This window comes from Podarcis melisellensis (genome assembly GCF_964234715.1).
Source record: "Podarcis melisellensis genome assembly, chromosome: 16".
NCBI lineage: Eukaryota > Metazoa > Chordata > Lepidosauria > Squamata > Lacertidae > Podarcis > Podarcis melisellensis.
This window is the reverse complement of record NC_138533.1, coordinates 10,580,353-10,604,345: the sequence shown is the minus strand read 5'-3', so window position 1 is coordinate 10,604,345 and position 23,993 is coordinate 10,580,353. Positions and strand designations below refer to the sequence as shown.

The following is a 23,993-nucleotide window of genomic DNA, read 5'->3' as shown; positions in this document are numbered from 1 at the left end:
TTTTTGCAGCCCCCTCAGTTTGTGGACATTCCCCTTGAGGAAGATGATTCCTCTGATGAAGAGTACCAGCCGGAGGAGGAAGAGGAGGATGAGACAGCGGAGGAGGTATGATGAATAATAATAATAATAATAATAATAATAATAATAATAATAATAATATCCCCCTGCCATCTGACTGGGTTCCCACAGCCACTCTGGGCAGCTTCCAATACACTATAAAAACACAACCATATATAGGTATATTTATATATGTGTGTATGTGTATAGTCCACAATGTTAGCGCATTTAACTTGTGTGCATTCAGCTTTATGCATGTGGCAAAATAAAAATTTAAAGGGGGCAGGTTTCCAGGAAAAATAACTGGCAGACCCACCCGCCATTGAACCCAATGCATTTTGACCACACTCAGTTTGGGCTTTTGGTGTGATCCCTAGAACGTAACCTCCACGTTAGTTGTGGACTTGCTGTATCTGTGTATTGGCAAATTGGGCTGCAGTGCTGTTGGATATTACAGTCTGTTTACACTGCTAGGCTTTCAGCTGGTTGGCTGGGCCAGTGTTGCTCAGCTTAAAGAGCTCTTCATGTCACTCATACACTTTTGTGGCCCATTCTAATGCAAAAGCACTATGATAACACTTTAAACGGCCATGGCTTCCCACAAAGAATTTTGGGAGCTGCAGCTTGTTAAGGGTGCTGAGAGTCGTTAGGAGACCCCCTATTCCCCTCACAGACCCACAGTTCCCAGAGTGGTTTAACAATCAGCCCCTCTTCCCAGGAAACTTTGGGCCTTAGGTATGACTGTACAAACCCGAATTGCAGGGGGACACTCACATGATGGAATGCTCCGGCCCAATGCCCTGCAATAGAACATTCCTGTAATCAGGATGCTGGTATGTCAGAGAGAAGGCTAGACCCTTCTCCTAGTCATATGACATCAGAGGATCGGCGTGTGAATATTTGCTCAGTTGTCAGTGACCCACAGAGGATTGGCTGCTTCTGGATCTCCCCCCCCCATTGGAAATAATTCCCTACCCCTGCCCTAGGTTGTTTTGTTTTTTAAAAAATGTGCAGAGTGGGAGCCACCACTAAGAAAGCAGTGCTGCCGGTCCTTGTTAGTGATATGTCCAGAGGCTGAGGAGTGGAGCTTTGTCTGATGACTCAGTCCACCTTGGAGGGGAACAATACAAACCTCATCTGTCACCTTTGGCGTCTGTTCAGTCTTTGGTGTGATTTCCCAGTGCTAAAGGTGAACTTCAGAGAAGATACTTGATCACTGCCTTCTCGTTTACTTTATGCTCCCCACTTTTGCACAGAGCTTGATGGAGAGTGATGTGGAAAGCACATCGTCATCGCCACGGGGAGCCAAACGGTCTCGTTCAAGGCGGTCCTCCGATATGATAGAGACTGACGAGGAGGCAGCAATGCCAGCGGAAGTAAGAAGGGCGCTATCTCTCTCTCTCTCTCTCTCCTAGGCTGCCATTGGGGCTAGTCAATTATCTGCAAGCATCCCATTTGTTGGAAGCCAGGACTTTAGCTAGCTACCTTATTTATGTTATAAAAATATATAGGTCTTGCTGTTCATTGGTTTACAACAGTCATATATTGTAACTGTAGTCCCATGTGCTGATAAACTGCAATGTGCTGCTCGTGGGACAGCCCTTGGGCTTGGTTCAGAAGCTCCAGCAGGAGCAAAATGCAGTGGCCAGATTGCCAGCTACACGTGGCACCATTGTCAAAGCATCTGAACTGGCTGCCCATCTACTACTGAGCCAGGTGCAAGGTATAACAACAACAACAACAACAACAACAACAACAACAACAACAACAACAATAATAATAATAATAATTTTTTATTTATACCCCGCTCATCTGGCTGGGTTTCCCCAGCCACTCTGGGCAGCTTCCAATATTAAAATACAATAGTCTATTAAACATTAAAAGCTTCCCTAAACAGGGCTGCCTTCAGATGTCTTCTAAAAGTCTGGTAGTTGTTTTTCCTCTTTGACATCTGGTGGGAGGGCATTCCACAGGGCGGGCGCCACTACCGAGAAGGCCCTCTGCCTGCTTCTCTGTAACTTGGCTTCTCACAGCGAGGGAAGCTTCTCCTCAGCACCGGACCTCAGCGTCCGGGCAGAACGATGGGGGTGGAGATGCTCCTTCAGGTATACTGGACCGAGGCCGTTTAGGGCTTTAAAGGTCAGCACCAACACTTTGAATTGTGCTCGGGAACGTATTCATTTACATCTTAGCAGTGCTATTTTTCTAGAAAAAGGGGTGCCGGAACTCCTCATGAACACCTCCCTTGTTCCCTTACGATGACAATGGCGCCCTCATTTTCCAGCTGAAAAAAGCCTTGGGTCTAGGGTACCTGGGGGACCCCCAGTACCCTTGTATATCCCATCTCTGAGTGATGGTGAGGCTCATTTGACAATGACAAGTGCCATCAGCCCAGTGTTGCAGCGAGGCTGTTTTCTCTTAGGGCTTTGTTTTGTCTGTCCTTAATGCCCCACCAGAGGGGAGGGATGGTATGAAAGCTGTAGAAATTGAATGGGGTGAAACATGGCTCTCTTCCTTTGCTCTCTCTAACCAGGCGGAGAAAGCCTCCACTGCCCCACTTCAGCGGCACATCAGTGCTGAAGTCGTCCCGATGGGCCCCCCGCCGCCCCCCAAACCCAAGCAGAGCAAGGACAGCAGCTTCATGGAGAAGCTGCACGCAGTGGATGAGGAGCTGGCCTCCAGCCCGGTGTGTATGGACGCCTTCCAGGTAATCTCAGGGGCTCTCTGGTTCCTCCAAAGCGTTTGCCTCCTTTCTTCAACACCTTGCTTGCTTTGGTTCTTGCGGGGAGAGTAAGAGTTAGAGCCAGTTGATCTAGTCAAAGTCCATCCCACCCCATCCATTTGTGTTTCTTACATTCATTTGTTTGGGGTCTTTGTGGGCTGGATTGTGGACAGCAGGGTAGTTTCAGGCCAGGAAAGCACCAGAGTTCAGATGCCCTGATCAGCTGTGAAGCTCAACTGGGTGGTGATGTCTCTTGGCTTAGCCTACCTCGCAGGGGCATTGTGAAGATGGAATAAGGTAGAGCCTCCGATTCTGAGTTTCCCCTTTTTTCTTTTTTCCTTTTTTAATCTACCATATTGGCCCGAATATAAGCCACACCCGCAAATAAGTTGCACCTTTAAAATTCAAGGGAGGAAAAGAAAAAAAGACAATACCCGATTATAAGCCGCTGCCTTCAAATTCCGCAGGTGCTCACACCCGTAAATGGCAAATGTAGACGGAAATCCTACAGCGATATCGTAAAAGCCAATTTTTTGTAAGATTGCAAATTTAAGCCTCACTTTTCACTTTTCAGTCGGAATTTGGAAAAAAAAGTGTGGCTTATATTTCGGCTAATCTGGCATTTTCTTTTAATTTTATGTTAAAAGAAACTTGATATTTGATGTTTATGTCAGTATACTTTTTTTAAAATCTTTCAAGCATATGTGTGTGTGTATATATATATATATATATATATATATATATATATATATGCAGGTTTTGGTGTCCTCGGGTGTCTTCCCGTGTAAAAGTTGGGGTGTCTAGGCGACGTTTCGACGAGGTCTCACTCGTCATCTTCAGGCTGGTGCTTTCGGCTTCTTGTTACTGGAACAGAGCAGGATCTCAGTGTTTGAGTTCCTATAAATACTGTTGAGGGGGTGTGGTGTATAGCCTCCAATGTTCTGGGCAGAGAGGAAGTTCCCAGGCTAGTGTGCCTTTTCTTCTTTTGTTCCTTAATTACTTGAGGGATATCTTGAGTGATTTCTTGAGTGATATCCTGAGTACCACTTAGGTGGGTCATTAGGTGTGGATTAGTTGCTAAAGTCTTTGTGTCTTGACCTCTTGAACTTTGTGAAGAGTTTTTCTGAGAAGATGGCTGTACTGCACTTAGTTGTGCTCTGGCTTGGCTTCGTGTATAGGGGCGAGCTGTGGTTTTGTGGCCTGTGTCAGCCAGATCTGTGTAGGGATTGCAGGGGGGTGCAGCATCCGGAGGTGCCACCATGGTTTGGCTACTGGATGGTGTCTGTAATTTATCTGTGGAGAGGGTCTGGGTTTGGGTCTGGTGTGGTTGATTGGTGATAAAATAGCCAATATCCTCAGAAAAAAAAATAGCCAATATCCTCAGAAACCCCAAGGATAAAATCCAGTTGGAAAACCAAGGGGTCTATGAAATACCCTGCAAAGTCTGCCCAGCCACGTACATTGGACAAACAAACAGACGAATAAATGCACGTATCGCAGAACACAAGAATGCCGTCAAAAAAGAAGAAAAAACTTCCTCTCTTTTCCAACACATGAAAGAAACAGGACACGAAATTAATTTTGCAGATTCCAAATTGCTCTTTAACATGGAACATCACCACAAGAGAATAATCATGGAAGCCATCGAGATAGAGAAACACCCTCACAACATGAACAAGCGTGACGACACATCCCGCTTGCCAGACATCTGGAAATTAGCCCTCCCCACAAAAACTGACACCAGATCCAGAGGCACACAGAACGCCATCACCAATCAACCACACCAGACCCAAACCCAGACCCTCTCCACAGATAAATTACAGACACCATCCAGTAGCCAAACCATGGTGGCACCTCCGGATGCTGCACCCCCCTGCAATCCCTACACAGATCTGGCTGACACAGGCCACAAAACCACAGCTCGCCCCTATACACGAAGCCAAGCCAGAGCACAACTAAGTGCAGTACAGCCATCTTCTCAGAAAAACTCTTCACAAAGTTCAAGAGGTCAAGACACAAAGACTTTAGCAACTAATCCACACCTAATGACCCACCTAAGTGGTACTCAGGATATCACTCAAGAAATCACTCAAGATATCCCTCAAGTAATTAAGGAACAAAAGAAGAAAAGGCACACTAGCCTGGGAACTTCCTCTCTGCCCAGAACATTGGAGGCTATACACCACACCCCCTCAACAGTATTTATAGGAACTCAAACACTGAGATCCTGCTCTGTTCCAGTAACAAGAAGCCGAAAGCACCAGCCTGAAGATGATGAGTGAGACCTCGTCGAAACGTCGCCTAGACACCCCAACTTTTACACGGGAAGACACCCGAGGACACCAAAACCTGCATTCCTGTACCCGTGAAAATCTACGAAAGCATATATATATATATATATATATATGGCGGAACCTCCATATATGCCTTCACTTATTCATTGGAGGAAGGTGCAGAGTGTTTGTGCAATATATTGATTGTTGAATATGGACTGATGATGTGCTGTCCTAGTAGTTCCTCTTTCCTACCCATTCAGCCTTCCTATTTATTCTATTGAATTTATCTTCTGTTTCCCCTCTAAGGAGTTCAAGATGCTCCTTTAGTTCTCATAACAACCCCGCAAGGTAGGTTTATGCCGAGACCATGACAGACCTTAGTGGGCTTGCATGGCTGTGGGGAGGATTTGAACCTGAGTCTTTCCCCCTCCTGTCACCTGAGATTCCGGCCTCTTCACCGCAAAGGCTCTTCCATGCCGCATGATGCTGGAGAATCTGCCAGAGCCGCTCAGAGCCCTTCCTCCTTTCCTCCATTTCCTCTCCAGCCTCTGGAGGACAGCTTGATCGCCTTGCGCACCCGGTCGAAGAGGCCCCTGAAGGACGTGCCCCTCGGCCAGTTGGAAGCTGAGCTCCGTGCCCCAGACATCACCCCGGACATGTATGACCCCAACACGGCAGACGACGAGGAGTGGAAGAGGTGGCTGGGTGGCCTCATGAATGACGATGTGGGAAATGAAGGCATGTTCCATTTACTTGGGGTGTGAGTGGGTGGGTCACTAGATTTGACCTGTGTTTTTGTGGGAGGAGCAGTATCTTGAAAATACCGTATTTTTCCGTGTATAAGACTAGGTTTTCCCCCTTAAAAATAATGTCAAAGATTGGGGGCTTGGTCCCTGCTCCTGCCAACCTAGCAATTCGAAAGCATGTCAGAGTGCAAATAGATAAATAGGTACCGCTGCAGCGGGAAGTTAAACGGCATTTCTGTGCGCTACTGTGGTTCACCAGAAGTGGCTTATTCATGCTGGCCACATGACCCGGAAAAACTGTTTGCAGACAAACGTCAGCTCCCTCAGCCAGTAAAGCGAGATGAGCGCCACAACTTGAGTCGGCCACGACTGGACCTAATGGTCAGGGGTCCCTTTACCTATTATACATGGGGGCGTTTTATAGATGCAAAAATACGGTATTTCACAGAATCGTAGGGTTGGAAGGGACCCCAAGGGGCATCTCCTCCATCCCCCTGCAGTGCAGTAATGGCCATTCTGTTTCCTGGAAGCAAAGGCTCCTCCTCCTCTTGGCTAAGAAGCATTTTCTCTTCCAGATGAGGCTGACGACGACGACGACCCCGAGTACAACTTCCTGGAGGATCTTGACGAGCCAGACACGGAGGACTTCAGGAACGACCGTGCCGTGAGGATCACGAGTACGTTCTCTGCCTACTTTGGTCTGGCTGTTTCATCGCGGCCTGTGTTCGAATTTGTTGGTTAAGGGGCCATAGAACATCTGCTTTGGACGCAGAAGGTCCCTGGTTCAGCCCCCAGAATGTCCAGATAGGGCTGGGAAGAGAAGCCCGTCTGAAATCCTGGAGAGCAGCTGTCCATCTCTGTGGAGTCAGTACAGAGCTGGATGGTCTCACTCAGTATAAGGCAGCATTCCTATGTTGAGTCCATCATACCGGAGACCCAGGTGGTGGTGGTTGTTGGTGCACCTTTTCTCCAGAAGCTTGAAGCATGCCGTATTTGAAAAGCCAACCAATTCCTTCGTAATGAGGTGGTGGCTTCCTGCACTTTGCTAATTGTGTTAAGGCATTTAGGAAATAGTAGAGTATGGTACTGATTCGCAGGCTGAATCCCTCTTGTTTTGTATCTTGCAGAGAAAGAAGTTAATGAGCTGATGGAGGAGCTGTTTGAGACGGTAAGGCTCTCAGCTGCCCTTGTATATAAATTCCTAGTTCTTCGAGAAACTTGCTCATGCAAATATTAAAAAAAAGAGGAAGTACAGTCGACTCACAACTTAATTCGCTCAATGGCAGTTTTATGCGCCCGGCGGCTGCACAAATTAAAACACATGCAAGGCAGAGAGTTCAAAAGCTGCTTCTGTGCTTTCCTTGCTGTGGAAAGAGATTTTAAGCGCTCCTCCTCTGCTTACTGAGCTCTGGGAAGGTGTGTGAGAACCTCCCAGAGCCCAGTAAGCAAAGCAAAGAGCTTAAAAGCTCTCCACCTTGCATTGAGGGCAAGGCCTGCTAGGTGTGCTGGCTTTGGAAAGGTAGGGATGGTTGTGTGTGGACAATTCTGGAGTTGTTCTGATTATATGCAATTGATGTGCAACTCCAGAAAACGTAACTGCTGAGCAAGTTGCAAGTCATTACCTCTTAAATGTAAGGAAGATGGGCTGAATTTTCAGTAGCGCTCTGGTAGTGGGTGCCCTTCTGTGCCAGTTGAGGCTGTTCATCCTGAGTCTTGGTTGATTTCTCCAAGCCCTTTCTGCCCCTGCCTGTGCCACTGACTTGGGCTGCGTGTTTCTGCTTCAGTTTCAGGATGAGATGGGCTTCTCCAACGTAGAGGATGAAGGGCCAGAGGACGAGGACAGTGCTGCAGAGGCCCGGCCAAATTTTAACACTCCGCAGGTGCTCAGGTAGGATGGGCCGTTCTCGCCCTGCCCCAAGCCATTTTGTTCCCCCTCTGTTGGGGGAAAGGCCATAGCTCACGGAGAGAGCCTTCACTTTGCATGCAGAAAGTCCCAGGTTCACTCCCAGGCATCTCCAGGTAGGAGAGGGGAGGCCCCCTTCCTGAACCGCTGGAGAGCTGCTGCCAGTCAGTGTTGACAGTAGGAAGATGGACCAGGCGGCTGGGAAGATTTCTGAGGACCAGACAGAGCCACTTTCAGCATCCCAGGCCTGAGGTTCTCCATCCCTGACTTAGCTGGACACATCCTGGAAAACAGGGAGGAAGTGTGGGATAAAAATCAGTTGACCGATAATTGACTTGCATGAACTTTTCAGGAACAGGAGAAGTGGCTGGCTATGTGTAGTGGTTTGCGGGAAGGCGGTGGAGGGCTGGTCAGGATTCTGCCACGCAGTTCACCTTCTTGGTTGCTTCTCAGCCCAGGGAGAGGAGTGGGAAGGAGCTGCTGGAGCCTCCCACTTCTCCCCCTTCATTTTGCAAATGGGGCCTGGTGTGCATCTCCACCAAGGTGGCCGTGGGCAAGCCTCTTTGTCTATGGGGCAGGTTGGCTCAAAGGAAAGCTGACTCTGTTTGGGAAGGGAGGCAAAGGAACCGCTGGGCCTCCGCCATCCCTTCTAGGTTGAGCAGTACTGGAAGGGGGCGGCAAGACCAGCTCTGCCCAGCTACAAGTCTGAAAACCAGAGCGGGAATGTGTGTGTGGAAGAAAGGAGAGGAAAGAGGAAAGAGGAAAGGAAGAGGCTCTTTGCTTCTCCTGCATCAGACATTATCCTGATTTGGGGAAATGGCATCTCCCCATGCTAGAGCCTCTGCCAGTCAGTGTGGACTGACTTGGTGCAAGGCATCTCCTTATGGGCCTGTCCTTTGAACTTCCTAAGCTGCCTCTTGCTCCTGTGTGGCTCATACAGTGGTACTTCGGGTTAAGTACTTAATTCGTTCTGGAGGTCCGTTCTTAACCTGAAACTGTTCTTAACCTGAAGCACCACTTTAGCTAATGGGGCTTCCGGCTGCCGCCGCGCCACCGGAGCACGATTTCTGTTCCTATCCTGAAGCAAAGTTCTTAACCTGAAGCACTATTTCTGGGTTAGCGCAGTGTGTAACCTGAAGCGTATGTAACCCGAGGTACCACTGTAGAGCAGTGTTTCCCAACCTTAGGTCTCCAGCTGTTTTTGGACTACAGTTCCCATCATCCCTCACCACTGGTCTTGCCAGCTAGGTATGATGGGAGTTGTAGTCCAAAAACAGCTGGAGACCCAAGGTTGGGAAACACTGCTGTAGAGCATGTGAGAGGTACGTGGTAGCTTGCAGGTCCCTGTTTCATGTTGCCTTTGGCAAGCATCTCTCTCTCAGCCTCACCCCCCTCCACCTTTCATCTGCAACGTGGAGAAGATGAGAGTGACCTGCTGCACAAGGGCACTGTGCCAGGTCCCACTTTGTCTTCTTCCCCTGGGCCTGTGCTGTGTCCCTTAAAAGCAAACTTTGATGGCTCTTGCCTGGTTCTTCCGGGGACCTGGGACTGTCTGGGGAACCTGAGTGCTGGACAATTCAGGGCAGATGAAAGGAAGGAATTCTTAACACTGTGAATAGCTATGGAGCCCCCCTCCCTCCCTCCCGAGGCCGCAGCAGCAGCCACCAACTTGAATGGCGTTAAAAAGGGACCATACAGAGGATAAAGCTAGCAGTGACTACTAGCCACAGTGGCTGTGTTCTGCCTCGGAGGCTGTACACCTCTGAACGCTAGTTGCTGGGATTCATAAGTGGAGAGAGTGATTGGCTTGGTTGTGCTTGTGGGCATTTCTTTGGCCACTGTGTGAATGGAGTGCTGGACTAGATGGGCCTTTTGCCCGTGGTGTGTGGTCAGTGGACTAGGGGGACTAGGCTAGCCCCCTAAATGTTCCCCTGGCGTCTTTTTCCCAGACCCAGGAAGCTTCTGCCCAGCTAAGGGAGGTGTGATGCTCACGTGCGCAACGTCCCCCCCCCCAATTGCTCTCACCATCTGGCACCTCTGGCCCTAAATGTTCCCCTAAAGAAAAAAATTCACTGCATGCCACTGCTTTTCGGGCTGATCCAACAGGGTTCCTCTGATGTTCTTATGAGTAAGAGTGAGGGAGGGTTCTTGCCTTCATGCCATGCCTCTGGGCTCCATGGAGGAATCTGATTGGCCAGTGTGAGAAGCAGGAAGCTGGACTAGGCAGGTCATTGGCCTGAGCCAGCAGCTAGGCTCTTCTGATTTTTGTGAGCAAACGTGACCCTGATTTGGGTAAGAACGGCCTAGTCCAGCCAAGTCCACAAAGAGGATTCTCCTCTCCTGCGGTTTCCAGCAATGCATGTTCAGAAGCACGATTGCCTCTGACTGGATGCTGAGCCACCGCAACTTGGTGACCGAAGCTGAGATTGGTAGAATACTTACCTTTGACCCTGTGCAGGTTTGAGGAGCCCCTGGCCAACTTGCTGAATGAGCAGCACCGGACGGTCAAGGAGCAGCTGGAGCAGCTGCGCATGAAGAAGTCGGCCGCCAAGCTGCCCCAGGAAGCGGAGAGGCTGAAGCTCCGCGAGAAGCCGGTCCAAACCCTGGTGCTGGACGCCGGGCAGAAGAAGAGGCTGCAGCAGCAGATGCAACAGGTATTGTTTGGAAGGGAAAACAGCACCACGCCAGACGAGGAAGGGCTTCCTCTGCTATCTCACATTTGCTTTCTGCTTTTGTGCTGATTTCTCTCCCTTCTCTCTTTTTTATTTATTTTACATTCATATCCCGTCCTTGGAGTGGCTTGCTAAAATCAGTTCCTGTTCTGCCGCAGCCCTTGACCTCCCAGTCTTAAAAAACCCCAGTGTTTCCCAAACTTGGGTCTCCAGCTGTTTTTGGACTTCGACTCCCATCATCCCTAGCTAGCAGGACCAACATTCAGGCATGATGGGAATTGTAGTCCAAAAGCAGCCAGAGACCCATGTTTTGGGAAGCACTGGTCTAAAAAGTCATGGCCCATGAAGGAAAAGGGATGGGGAGGGAAAGTCCGCCTCCCGTCCCCCACTGTCCCCTTGGTCATGAGATGGTGAGGTGGTTCCCTCCTTTCCAAAAGGGTCATAGAGCTGAAGGCGGAAGTGCGAAGGAGCGGCACCCTTTCCCACTTCCTCTTTCAGCTCAATGTGCTTTCCAAGGCCCAGATTACTTCCACTGGGTCTGACCTCTACCCGGATCCTTTGGGAAAGCGGACCTTGTGTCTGCATGCGCTACTTCTATTGTGGGAGGCTGACCCTGGGGAACGGTGGGGTGGGGTGTCCGCAGTGCTTGCCCCAAAATCCAGATGGGGTGTGTGTGTGTCTGCAGAGGTCGCTGGCCTCCTGACCTGTGGCTATAAAACCCATTTCTGGTGGGCAGCAACTTGGATTCCTGCATTGCAGTGGGTTGGATTCTCGGAGCCCCTGCCAACTCTTCAGCTCTGATTCTTTTCCCTCTGCTCGCAGCACGTGCAGCTCTTGACCCAGGCCTACCTTCTCAGCAGCTGCAACCCCAGCCTGAGCTCAGAGGCCAGCACCACACGGCTTTTTCTGGTAAGGAGTTTGGCTCAGCTTCACCCTGGCAGACCTTTCTGCTGCCGCACGTAGGACTGAGGCCGTGCATTGTTCTGGTTGGGTTTGGGGCTTGTGTTGCAGAATAGCCAGAGTGTTACTAAATCAGAGGTGTCTTTCGCACTTCAATGGGGCTGGGTTTCCACAGCTTAGGGGCTTCCGCAGAGAATGCCCTCTCCCAGACTGCTGCTCTCCCCCATCCGCCACCAGAGTTGGCCATAAGGACTAGCGGCTTAGGTTTCAATTTTGTTTCTTTTAAACCTGAAGGCTAACTGGTGGTCTAGTATCCCACTGGGCTTTGGATGAATCTAAAGTACTTTGCAGCATGCAGCTCAGATATAATAAAAGGCAATCTGACTGAGATGGTGTTTTGAAGTGTTTTGGGTTTGTGGGGCAACTGCAGCCCCAAAGGTTTTCTCTACCCCATTTCGTTCGTCTCAGCTTTGATTCCCTGGTATCTCCACCATGCAAGCGCTAATAAGGTTTAGGATGAGAGAGGGCTGGCCTTATAATGAAGCAGTCAGGCAGCAGATGCTGAGGTGTGTGTGTGGGGGGGGGGGAAGCGAACACTATGGGTGCCCTGCACTAGCCCCTTGAGTGCGGTGAAAGATGCAGTCCTTTCACCTGTATTGAAGTAACATTCAGCTACCAGTCTAGCTGGCTTCTGTCTAGGCTTCGTGGGAGGAGGGCGCCTCCTTGTCCTTCGTCTCAGGCAGCAAAATGTCTAGAGCTGGCCCTGCGCCCTGTCCAGCCCTGCAGCTTGGAAGCAGCCTCAGTGAAGGCAAATAATAATAATAATAATAATATTTTTTTATTTATACCCCGCCCTCTCCGGCCAGAGTCGGGCTCAGGGCGGCTAACACCAGTAAAATTACAATAAAAACATAATAGGGGGAGAAAAAAAACCAATTTAAAATACGGGTTAAAATACAGTTTAAAATGCAGCCTCATTTTAAAAGTAGCCCATAGATCAAAACCATAAGGGGAGGGAAACATAAGGGTCAGACTGAGTCCAGACCAAAGGCCAGGCGGAACAGCTCTGTCTTGCAGGCCCTGCGGAAAGATGTCAAGTCCCGCGGGGCCCTAGTCTCTTGTGACAGAGCGTTCCACCAAGTCGGGGCCAGTACTGAAAAGGCCCTGGCCCTAGTTGAGACCAATCTAACCAACCACCTTGCGACTTGGGACCTCCAAAATGTTGTCATTTTTGGACCTTAAGGTCCTCTGTGGGGCATAAAACCCTCTGTAGGAGTAAGGCATGGCAGGCAGGGGGCGTCATTTTCTGGTTTGCCTCAGGCGGCAAAATGTCTTGGTCTGGCCCTTGGCTGAGAAGCCATTGTGGCCCTTCACCCCTGGTTGCCTGCCGTTTCTTCCCTCTTCTCTTTGCGTTCCATAGACCGAGCTGGATACTTTCGCTCAGAGCTCCGCCATTCTCCGCCAGCCCTTGGGGCCCAAATTCCAGACCACGTTTCAGCCGTGCAACTTGAAGGATGCCTTGCAGCTCATCGAGGACTTCGACTCGCACGTTAAGATCGAATGGAGCCCCCGCAAAGCGGTTAAGAAGAACGGTGTGTAACAGGGTCCCTTGTGCAGAGCTTCTGGAGTCAACATTTAATTGTCTATTTGAGGCATTTAGGTCTCGCCTTTCCTCTAAGGAGCTCATGGTGTTTTACCCTCACAACAACCCTGTGAGGTGGGTTAGGCCGAGAGATGGCGCTCGGCCCAAGGTCCCCCAGCGAGCTTCATGACTGAGTGGGGAACCCTGGTCTCACAGGTTCATACTTTGGAACTCCCTGCCGATTGACATAAAGGCATGCACCTTCACTATTTGCGGGGCCTGCTAAGAAACACTTTTGTGTAGGCAATCCAGACATATAGAAGCTGATAGGTGTTTTAATCCGTTTTTAGATTAACTTTATTTTAGTTGCATTTTGATTTTTTTAGAAGAATACCTGTTTTTAACAGATGTTTAACTGGTTTTGAATCACATTCAGTGCATCATTTGAAAAATAAGACTTTAGAGCCGTCTTGTCTCAAGGTGACAACTAGGCATTCTGTTTTGGCGTCTGTAACCGATCAGAAGGTCGGCGGTTCGAATCCCTGCGACGGGGTGAGCTCCCGTTGCTTGGTCCCTGCTCCTGCCAACCTAGCAGTTCAAAAGCACGTCAAAGTGCAAGTAGATAAATAGGTACCACTCCGGCGGGAAGGTAAATGGCGTTTCTGTGCGCTGCTCTGGTTCGCCAGAAGCGGCTCAGTCATGCTGGCCACATGACCCGGAAGCTGTACGCCGGCTCCCTCGGCCAGTAAAGCGAAATGAGTGCCGCAACCCCAGAGTCGGCCACAACTGGACCTAACGGTCAGGGGTCCCTTTACCTTTAACCTTGGTTTAAGGAGACATTCGGCACCTGGCTTTTATATTTGAGTTTCTAACACTGCCTTGCAGACGGTCCCTTGGGTGGGGCTTGACTTCAGCAAGTGGCGCTGTGTATCTTCAGCTCATCCTTCTGATTGCTTCCTCTCCTCTCCCCTCCCCTCTTGCTCCTTCCTTCCTGACGGTTCTTCCTACAGTGAGCGACTTTGTTTGCCTGCCGAAGCAGGTTGCATGGATTTTGGCCACACGGAGGGTCTTCATGTACCCAGAGTTGCTGCCCACCTGCTCCTTAAAGGCCAAGTTGCCCCGGGACAAGATTATCTTCACGAAAGGGGAAGACAAGTAGGTGCTTAGACCCGTGTATGCAACCCTTGGGGCGAGTGGTTGTGACAGTTTGGAGGGAGGGAAGACCTCCTAGGAATCGGAGGATCTGCCTTTATTCCAGGCTCTGCCACCACCATGGTCTTCAGATGTTCTTGGGACTCCAGCATGGCCAATGATCAGGGGTGATGGGAGCTGCAACCTCTAGATAGAGTCGGGTGGTTCAACACACGGCCTGACTGGCTTTCCCCTCTGTCTTCTCTCCCCCATCTCCACCAGTTTGTTAGCCTTGGGACTGAAGCATTTCGAAGGGACGGAGTTCCCCAAACCTCTGATCAGCAGGTACCTCCTAATGACCAAGACAGCCCGCCAGCTGACAGTGCGGATCAAGAACCTCAATATGAACCGGGTCCCCGACAACATCATCAAAGTGAGTGGGGCGCCAGGTGGTTTACTCTCTCAGCTTAAGCTGAAAGGGCTGGGGTGCAGGTATGAGTGCTCGGCCCCAACCTTACTTGGGCTATCAAGGAGTAGGCGTAGCTGGAGCCAGGGGGGCAGGGAAGGAAGGCTAGCCCAGGGTTTTCCCAAACTTGGGCCTCTACAGTTGTTTTTGGACTACAACTCCCATCACCCCTAGCTAGCAGGACCAGTGGGCAGGGATGATGGGAATTGTAGTCCTAAAACAGGTGTAGTTTGGGAAAATACATTATTGTATTTTACTATTTTGTTGGAAGCCGCCCAGAGTGGCCGGGGAAACCTAGCCAGATGGGCAGGGAATGAATGAATGAATAATGATTGTTAGAGCTGAACTCCTTCCTTTCCTTTGCACCCTGCCCCAGTGGAAGTAAAGGCTGCGGCCCTCCAGATATTGCTGGACTACAACTCCCATCATCTCTGACCGTTGACTAGGACTGATGGAGTCCAGCAACATCCGAATGGCCATGGACTCCCTATCCTTGCTTCACAGCTCTGTAGGTGCATTGAATATGTGATCCCTGATAGGTTGGAATATGATTGGCGTAAGACGGGGGTGGGGAGCCTGTAGCCCTCCAGGTGTTGCTGGACTTCCATGGTCCCTGACCCTTTGGCCATTCTGGCTGGGGCTGATGGGAGCTGGAGTCCAGCACCGTCTGGAGGGCCTAACAGGTTCTTCACCCCAGGATCAGAGAGAGCCATACTGGTGCAGGGAGTCCAGAACTTGACTTGTTTCTCTCTCTCTTCGATTCTCAGCACTATAAGACGACGAAGCAATTGCCTAGCCTGCCAAAGCTTTGTGACGAGATCCAGCCTGGGGAATGGAAACCCCCCGTGGAGCAAGAGGAGCATCGTTTGCCCTTCTGGTTGAAGGTATTTCCTCCTTTGAGGTCAGGGACGAAGCTCAGTGGCAAAGCATCAGGAAGTCATTAGGTGTTTTGGATGCTTTAGCTGAGATTCCCGCATTGCAGGGGGTTGGACTAGATGACCCCTGGGTTCCTTCCAACTCTTAAGATTCTGTTATTTTAAGTCCTAGGTTCAGCCCCTCTCTGAGTATCGACTGGGAAAGACAATCAGTGTCGACCAAAGATGGGGAAGCTGTGGCCCTCTAGAGGTTGCTGGGCTCTACCTCCCATCATCCTTGACTACAGTGGTACCTCGGGTTACATACGCTTCAGGTTACAGACTCCGCTAACCCAGAAATAGTGCTTCAGGTTAAGAACTTTGCTTCAGGATGAGAACAGAAATTGTGCTCCGGCAGCAGCAGGAAGCCCCATTAGCTAAAGTGGTGCTTCAGGTTAAGAACAGTTTCAGGTTAGGTACGGACCTCTGGAACGAATTAAGTACTTAACCCGAGGTACCACTGTATTGGCCACACTGGCTGGGACGGATGGGAGTTGAAGTCCCCTAGCATTTGGAAGGAAACAACTTCCCCATCGCTGAGCGAAGGTGAAGACAGTACTGAACAAGACACAGTATAAGGCGGCTTCTGAAGGGATTGAGCAACATAACTTTCAGTCCTGACTGCTTTCTTGGCTCAGACCCTCCATATTCTTTGCCGGTCCACGTAAGGACAATTCCACGCCAAATGGAGCAATGGTTTGATTTGGTGTAAGGCATTTTCCTTATGTTCCTGTTCAAGCCTACCTTTTATCCAGCACCATGAGGACTGGAAGCTTACTTTATTTCCAGGGGAAGGACCGTAGCTCAGTGGCCAAGCACATGCATTACATATATAGAATCACATAACTGTAGAGTTGAAAGGGACCCGAGTGTCATCTAGTCCAATGCAGGAATCTCATCTAGATAATACAAGACAGATGGCCATCCAACCTCTGCTTGAAAGCCTCCAAGGAAGGAGAATCCACCACTGAGCCAGTGTGGTGTAGTGGTTAAGAGCGGTAGACTCATAATCTGGGGAACCGGGTTCGATTCCCCACTCCTCCACATGCAGCTGCTGGGTGACCTTGGACTTGTCACACTTCTTTGAAGTCTCTCAGCCCCACTCACCTCACAGAGTGTTTGTTGTGGGGGAGGAAGGGAAAGGAGAATGTGAGCCACTTTGAGACTCCTTCGGGTAGTGATAAAGCCGGATATCAAATCCAAACTCTTCTCTTCTCCTCTTCTTCTTTCCAAGGCAGTCTGTTTCACAGCTCTTGCCATCAGAAAGTTATTTCTACTGTTTCGTTGGAATCTCCTTCCTTGTAACTTGAAGCCATTGGTTCGAGTCCTACCCTCCAGAGCAGGAGTAAACAAGCTTGCTCACTCTTCCATGGGGCAGCCCTTAAGATATTTGAAGAAGGCTATCCTACCTCCTCTCAGTCTCCTCTTTCCCAGGCTAAACACACCCAGCTCCCTCAACCGTTCCTCCTAAGGCCTGGTTTCCAGACCCTTTATCATTTTGCAGACAGTCTGAGATTCAATCCCCAGCGCCTCCACATAAGGCTGGGAAACGTGTCCATGCCAAAAGTCCTGGAGAGCCGCTGATAATCAGTGTAGACATATACTTCCCTGTATATACTAATAGGCTGGGTTCAGGATGAGACCTGGGGCCCCACGATGCATAATTCACCCCTTGGAACTCACTGCCACAAGAAGTGGTGAAGACCACAGTAATAGAGCTGAGCGTGGGCCCATTGGTCTGACTTGGTGTAAGGCAGCTTGCAATCCCTCACCTGCTCTTGAGGTTCAGAAAAGCCCTCCTCCATCACCTCGCTAATCTCTCTGCTTTAGGCATACCGTATTTTTCGCTCTATAGGACACACTTTTTCCCCTCCAAAAATGATGGGGAAATGTGTGTGCGTCCTATGGAGCGAATGCAGGCTCCTTGGCTTCAGCGATAGCAACGCGAAGCCTCTGAAGCGCACAGGGAGAGCTCCCCCCGTGCTCTGGAGGCTTCGCATTGCTTTCGCTGAAGCCTCCGGAGCACAGCGCGAACTCCCACTGCGCTCCGGGGGTTTCAGGCAGCTATCCGCAAGCCTTCGGAGCACAGCAGGAGTTCCCGCTGCGCTCCGAAGGCTTGGGGATAGCTGCCTGAAGCCTGGAGAGCGAGAGGGGTTGGTGCGCCCCAATCCCTCTTGCTCTCCAGGCTTCGCTTCGCTGGAGAGGCACTGCACAGTTTTTCCTCTTTGCGCAGCGCCCCTTCAGCGAAGCGGGAGAAGAAATGGAAGGGGCTCCGTTTCTCCTGCTGCTTCGCTGAAGGGGCGCTGAGCAGAGAGGGGGAGAACTTTATTTTCCTGTTCTCCCCCTCCTGTGGTCCGGTGCGTCCTATAGAGCGAAAAAATACGGTAATTCTGATTTGGCTCTTTCCCCTTCCCTGCCCCTTTCATGTTGTTTCTTCCTCCAGGCCAGCTTGCCATTCATCCAGGAGGCTCTGGAGCAAAGCGCTGGAGCTATGTCCAGCTTCCCCAGCTCCGATCCTGACCTGGGTAAAGCGGGGAGGGATCCTGTGGAGACTGCGAGGGATGAGAAATACCCCCTGCGCATGCCCGAGGGTTTGCAGCTGATCCTGAGGCCCCTCACCAGCCGCATCTGCCGGAAGGCCTGGAGGCGGCAGAGACAAGCCGCCGCCAAGCCCCTCCCTGTCCGGCCAGGCCTTTGCCTTCTCCCTGCCGGCACCAACCACTACCTGAAGGTGGGCACCCGGCAGCCTCAGCCGGAAGCCCCTCCCAGCAAGCCTCCAGGGCGCGTCCCCCGCCTGATTCAGCCCGCTCCGCTAGTGCAGCCCTTGCCAGGGGGAATTCAGCACTTGAGCCTTCTGCCGGCCACAGGGAGCAGTGCCAGCTTTGACCTCCAGGGGGTGCTCTCTGCTCCACCCCAGTCCGGCTCCAGGGCCTGCTTGGCTGCCGCTCTGCCCCAGAACTTGGTCTCCTCCCTGCCGGTCGCCTTCCACACCAAGATGATCCCGCCGGCGCTGCCTGCGACGAAGGTCCGAAAGCCTAGCACCCCCAGGGGCTACCAGAAGAAGAAGAGCCCCAAAGCCGCTCCCCTGTTCAAGCCCTCTCCCCTCCTGCACCCGGCCCCGGTCATCTTCACCGTCCCGGCCGGTGCCGTGAAAGTGGTCGGCATCGCCAACGGCTGCAATGTCCTGCACCCGTTGGCCTCGAGCGCCGCAGGCAGTGCTGCTCAGCCCATCCCCATCACCACATTGCTGGTCAACCCCAACCCTTTCCCGTGCCCGCTAAGCCAGCCGCTAGCAACCCCTCCGGCACCGTCGCTGGTGGTGACGTCAAATGCCACCGGCTCCCCTGTCCCCACGTCCGCCAAGGATTCCGTGTTCGTGAGCCCACCTGCCGGCGGAATCGCATCCCCGGAGCCGCGAGAGCCGTCGCCGATGCTCTCCGCCGGTGAAGACAGCGGCCGGTGGTCGTCCGATCCTGACCTTGGGGTCCAAGGAGAGACTCCTGTCGAAGGGTTTGGGGAACCGAGTGAAGGGAAGTCTGCTGATCTGGGGACCCCAGGGGCCTTTTCTTTGCCCGAGATGGGGGAGACCGTGAAGGTTGAAACAGAGAAAGCCAGAGACCTTCCTCCAGTGGCTTCCCCCGTTCCGGAGGAGCTGAGCTCCGCCGGCAGCCCGGTCAGAGAGGAGCTAGTTTTGGAACTGGGGCAGGAGCTGGATGTGGAGCCGACACCGGAGGGCACCGCTGAGCAGAAGGAAGCTCACGGCAAGCCAGGCTCCGGCCAGAACGAGGAGAGAGGCCATGGCGATGGCCTGCAGAGCGCAGCCGGCGTGGCGGAAAACAGCAGCAGCAGTTCTCCCGAAAAAGCCTGCAGCTCAGCTGCCGGAGGGTCGGATTCTGGCGCAGTGTTGGAGAAGGATCTGTCCACCACAGGCAGCCGTGCCATTGGGGGGATTCCCACCAGGCAGGAGGCACCGGCAGGCGAGAAAGAGGGGCCAGAGGAGGAGGAGGAAGAGGACTTTGATGATTTCACTCAGGATGAGGAAGATGAGGAAATGTCGTCCGCCTCGGAGGAGTCGGTCCTCTCCGTACCAGAGCTGCAGGTAGAGCTGTTTTGTCCAAGGAGGGGCGGGGGGACAAAACAAAAACAAAAAAAATGTGGTGGGGAGCGACATGTTTTCTGTGGAGGCACCAGGGCCCAAGAGAAGAGGAAATGGCCCCAGGCCTGCTTTCCTTTCCATGGGGCTCCCTGCGAAGAGAGAGTGGACGGGGTATGGCCTCTGCTTGGATTCCCTATTCCACCTAGGGAGAAGCATAGAATCTGCTGTGTGATGTGGATTTCAGTGTATCTGGATTCTAGATTTTCATTTTTCTAGTATTTGTGTGAAATAAGCAGAGGTACACATGAATGTACCAACCTTCTAGTTCTTATGGTTGTGGGATATACATTTCGCTGTTCCTTTCCCTTCCTTTCTCTTTCCCCAAACCATTAGAACAGGGGTAGGGAACCCTTTTCAGCTCGAGGGCCGCATTCTCTTCTGGGCAGCCTTTTGAGGGCCGCAGGTCATTGGTGGGTAGGGCACATGCAAAAACAGAAAGGAAAGTGAATGTAGAATTTGAAATTATTTCTCTTTATATGTGTTGTTTTATTGTCAAATGGATTAGGGGTGTTCTGTGGGAAGCAATTAGGAAATGATAGAAAATAAAATGAAGATACATTTGCCATCCTATTCTTGCATGGGTTTCGAGTGGTGAGTCTCACACATTGGGGTGGCTGGGCAGAAGGAAGGGAGCCCAACAGTAGGTGGCGCCAGAGGCAATCGGAAACAGAGCAGGGCCAATGGACGGGTGGAGGTATCCTCTAGTGGTGGCTGGTGCCAGTTGGGGCTGGTGGGGTGGAAGGCGGGGAGCCCAACAGTAGGTGGCGCCAGCGACAGGCGGAGCTGACTGATACTAGTTTTGTTCCTCCTAGCTGAATTCTACAAGGGCAGTGCTAAGGGGAGGAGGCTGATAGCCAGTGCCTCCCCCTAGATTGGCTGTAAGTAAGGAGGTAGGGGCTGGCTAAGAGCAGGCTGAACCTGGTGGGGCAGTAAGGAGCCGCCTCTAGGTGTTTGGCAAGCTTCTTCTTCGCTAGGAGTCACTGTCTGCCCTAGCTGAGTTCCAGCTTCATAGCTAGAATGGACCACGCTGCTTCTGCCACGGATGAGGTGGGAATTACTGTATTTTTCGTTCTATAGGACGCACTTTCCCCCCTCCAAAAATGAAGGGGAAATGTGTGTGCGTCCTATGGAGCGAATGCAGGCTTTCGCTGAAGCCTGGAGGGCGAGAGGGGTCGGTGCGCACCAACCCTTCTAGCTCTCCAGGCTTCAGGAAGCTATCCGCAAGCCTTCTGAGCGCGGCGGGAGTTCCCGCCGGGCTCCAAAGGCTTGCGGATAGCAGCCTGCAGCCCGAAGCCCGGGGAGCGCAGTGCCAACCCCCACTGCACTCCCTGGGCTTCAGGCAGCTATCCGCAAACCTTCAGAGCGCTCCCCCAGCCCGCAAGCTCCGGGAGCGGCAGCAAGGCTGCACAACCTTGCCTCCGCTCCCAGACCTGTTCTGGGGGCTGGGGTCGGGGGAAGCTCGGGCTTCCGCCGCCCCAGCCCCGCAGCTAAAAACGAAGCCGCACGCAGCCTCTCCTGCCTGGAGAGGTTGTGCATGGCTAAAGAGGAAGCCAAGACAGCCAGCGGGATAGATCCCGCTGGCTGTCTTGGCTTCTTTGCTCTTTGGGGTGGGGGGGAAAAATATTTTTCCCCCTTTATTCCCCCCTCCCCTAAAAACTAGATGCGCCCTATGGTCCGGTGCGCCCTATGGAGCGAAAAATACAGTACGGTATGTCGGAGAGCTGACAAGATGCTTTGGTCCTTGTGCGCTACAGGAGACGATGGAGAAGTTGACATGGCTGGCCTCTGAGAGGCGCCTGAGCCAGGAGGGTGAATCCGAGGAGGAGAATTCCCAGGAGGAGAACTCTGAGCCGGAGGAGGAGGAGGAAGAAGAGGAAGAGGAAGGCGAAGGGGAAGGGGAGAACTCGGAAAGCTTGCAGAAAGAGGACGAAATGGCTGACGAGGTCACAGACCCCAGAGATGGGCCGGCAGAGTCTCTCGCCCTCACTTGCGCTGCCCCGGAGGTGGAGCCCAGCAGGGACGCCCCAGGTGAGTCGCAGATGGCAGAATTGGGGAGAGGACCTGGCCCCGTCTCCTTGGGACACACAGGAACAGAGCAGGTTGGCTTCTGCCAAGGCAAACCATTGGTCCATCTAGCTCAGTGTTGTCTACACTGACTGGCAGCGGCTCTCCAGGGTTTCAGGCAGAGAGTCCCAGCTTTACCTTGAGATCCCATTGGGGACCGATCCTGGGAATGTTCTGCATGCAAAGCAGATGGTCTACCATTGAACTGTGGCCCTGCCTCAATACAAGTTGAAAAGTATGTGTGCATGAGAGAGAGAAAGAGAGTGAGTCATAAATAAATCCCCCTTGGCTCTCTGCCTGGATCTCTTAGAGGGAATCAGGACTGAGAGATTCCAATAATAATAATAGTAGTAGTAGTAATAATTATAATAATAATAATTGTTTTGTTGTTGTTATCAGTATCATTATTCTGCCATGCATCCTAGGGTCTCAGAGCACAATATTGAAATCAAAATCTCACAAGACAGTATGACCCAAGTTTTGCTCCTGTTCAGTCACTTCGTGCATTAAGATGTATTTGCTCCTTTTTGTTCTGCTTCTTCCTGCCATGGGAGGGGGCCGTAGCCTGGACTGTTACCTGGTCTCCCCCCCTCCCCGCCACCCCCGTGTGCTTGATGATGAGATCTGCCACGCAGAAGGCAGCTCTGGCAACCCTGGAAAAGTGGGACATGCAGCTTCTTCCACGGACTGCGATCGGATCACTTTCTGTGTTTTTCCAGGAGAGAGCACCAAAGCACCGGGCAAAAGCCGCGGCTCCCACCGAGCGCGAGCAAAGAGAGGCCGGGCTCGTGCCAGCAAAGACACCTCCAAGCTGCTGCTCCTCTATGATGAAGACATTCTGGAGAGGGACCCCTTGCGGGAGCAGAAGGACTTGGCCTTTGCCCAGGCTTACCTGAGCAGGGTAAGGAAGGGCCTCCTCACCAACTGCTATGTCGGGATGTAGAGTTGCAAGTGACCTTAAATCGGGAGAGAGTTCCAGATGTTCACCAAACCAGAGACCGCTTAGGTCCTGTAGACCGGGGAGCCTCAGGCGTGGAGACCAGATGTGGCCCCCGATAGCTCTCTTATCTGGCCCTCGGGACTCTTCCCAGGCCAAACCTCTTCATAGCCCATTGCACCTTCCTTCAAGTGCTTTCTCCTGGCTAGACCACATCCTTGATGGCTCCTCTTGCTTCTCCAAATGTGGGATTCCCAGTGAGAGATGCATACTGTCTCCGGCAGTGGAGCAAAACTGTAGCCATCAGGGCTGGCAGCCATTGGTATTCCTCTTCTAAAGCCATTCCTCTTCTAAAGCCATCCATTCGGTGGCTTTCGCTGCCTCCTTTGGGAGCGGCTGATGCCTAGCTCTGCAATGAAGCCTGCCGACCTGTGGGCTTGTGTAGTTGCTTTGGGATTTGGGGTTTACTCTGCGCACGAGCGATGTTTCTCCCTGCGCTCCGTCTGACCTAACGCCGGCGTCTTCCTCCGCAGGTGCGCGAGGCCTTGCGGAACGTCCCTGGCAAGTACGAGGAGTTCCTGCACATCATCTACGAATTCGAGAGCAACGCCCAGAAACAGACGGCCGTCGACCTCTACGCAGGGCTGCGGAACCTGCTAAGGGAGTGGCCGCAGTTGCTCACTGACTTTGCTGCTTTCCTCTTGCCCGAGCAGGCCCTGGAGTGCGGGCTGGTATGTAGATGTGCTGGGGCAGCTGGGGGTCGGGAGTTCAAGGATGGCTCACTCGGTGCTGCTGCCTTGAATCGGCAACCCCACCTTACAACGACCTTTAAAGCCCTAAACGGCCTCAGCCCGTTTAGCGTTTCCCTCCCATCATTCAGCCCAGACACTGAGGCCCAGCTATGAGGGCCTTCTGGCGGTTCCCTCACTGCGAGAAGTGAGGTTACAGGAAACCAGGCAGAGGACCTTCTAGGTAGTGGCACCTGCCCTGTGGAATGCCCTCCCATCAGATGTCAAGGATCCTCTATTCCCTTTCCCCCTTTCCTCTTCTATGAAGAAACCCTTTCTGGGACCCCACATTTAAATTCTTCCCTGTCTCCTTGCTGGCCCTAATAGGACCAACTTGGCCAGTTAGCCCTGGTGATCATTTGATGTCTACTGACTGGGGTTTGTTTGTCCCCCCCCCCAATGACCCCTGAATTTTTGAATTTTATTGATATTGATGCTGCACTTTATGTTGTATTTTATGCTGGTTTTAAGTCACATTTTGATCAGTGTTTTATATTTGCTATTAGCTGCCCTGAGCCCGGTTTTTAAACTGAGAAGGACGGGGTATAAATAATTTTATTATTATTATTATTAAGAAGATAAATAACTATACAGCTTTTAGAAAGCATCTAAACAATGGTGGGACTTCAGGTGGTAGATACGTGAAGTGGGCCTCCACACTTAGGGAGTTCCTATCAAA

General features: G+C 51.7%; 1 protein-coding gene across 2 annotated transcripts in view; it reads left to right on the top strand.

Moving 5' to 3' along the window:
- Positions 1–23,993, top strand: part of GON4L (gon-4 like) — a 41,341-nt gene that overhangs the window by 9,122 nt on the left and 8,226 nt on the right. For both annotated transcript variants that reach the window (XM_081891288.1, XM_081891289.1), the window contains exons 8-24: positions 10–105; positions 1,314–1,433; positions 2,591–2,764; positions 5,601–5,793; positions 6,377–6,478; positions 6,929–6,969; positions 7,586–7,689; positions 10,163–10,358; positions 11,199–11,285; positions 12,697–12,868; positions 13,869–14,013; positions 14,272–14,422; positions 15,223–15,339; positions 17,813–19,468; positions 21,280–21,553; positions 22,309–22,490; positions 23,060–23,257. In XM_081891288.1, coding sequence (XP_081747414.1) covers positions 10–105; positions 1,314–1,433; positions 2,591–2,764; positions 5,601–5,793; positions 6,377–6,478; positions 6,929–6,969; positions 7,586–7,689; positions 10,163–10,358; positions 11,199–11,285; positions 12,697–12,868; positions 13,869–14,013; positions 14,272–14,422; positions 15,223–15,339; positions 17,813–19,468; positions 21,280–21,553; positions 22,309–22,490; positions 23,060–23,257 — 4,008 coding nt within the window. The remainder of the gene's footprint in view (positions 1–9; positions 106–1,313; positions 1,434–2,590; positions 2,765–5,600; positions 5,794–6,376; positions 6,479–6,928; positions 6,970–7,585; positions 7,690–10,162; positions 10,359–11,198; positions 11,286–12,696; positions 12,869–13,868; positions 14,014–14,271; positions 14,423–15,222; positions 15,340–17,812; positions 19,469–21,279; positions 21,554–22,308; positions 22,491–23,059; positions 23,258–23,993) is intronic.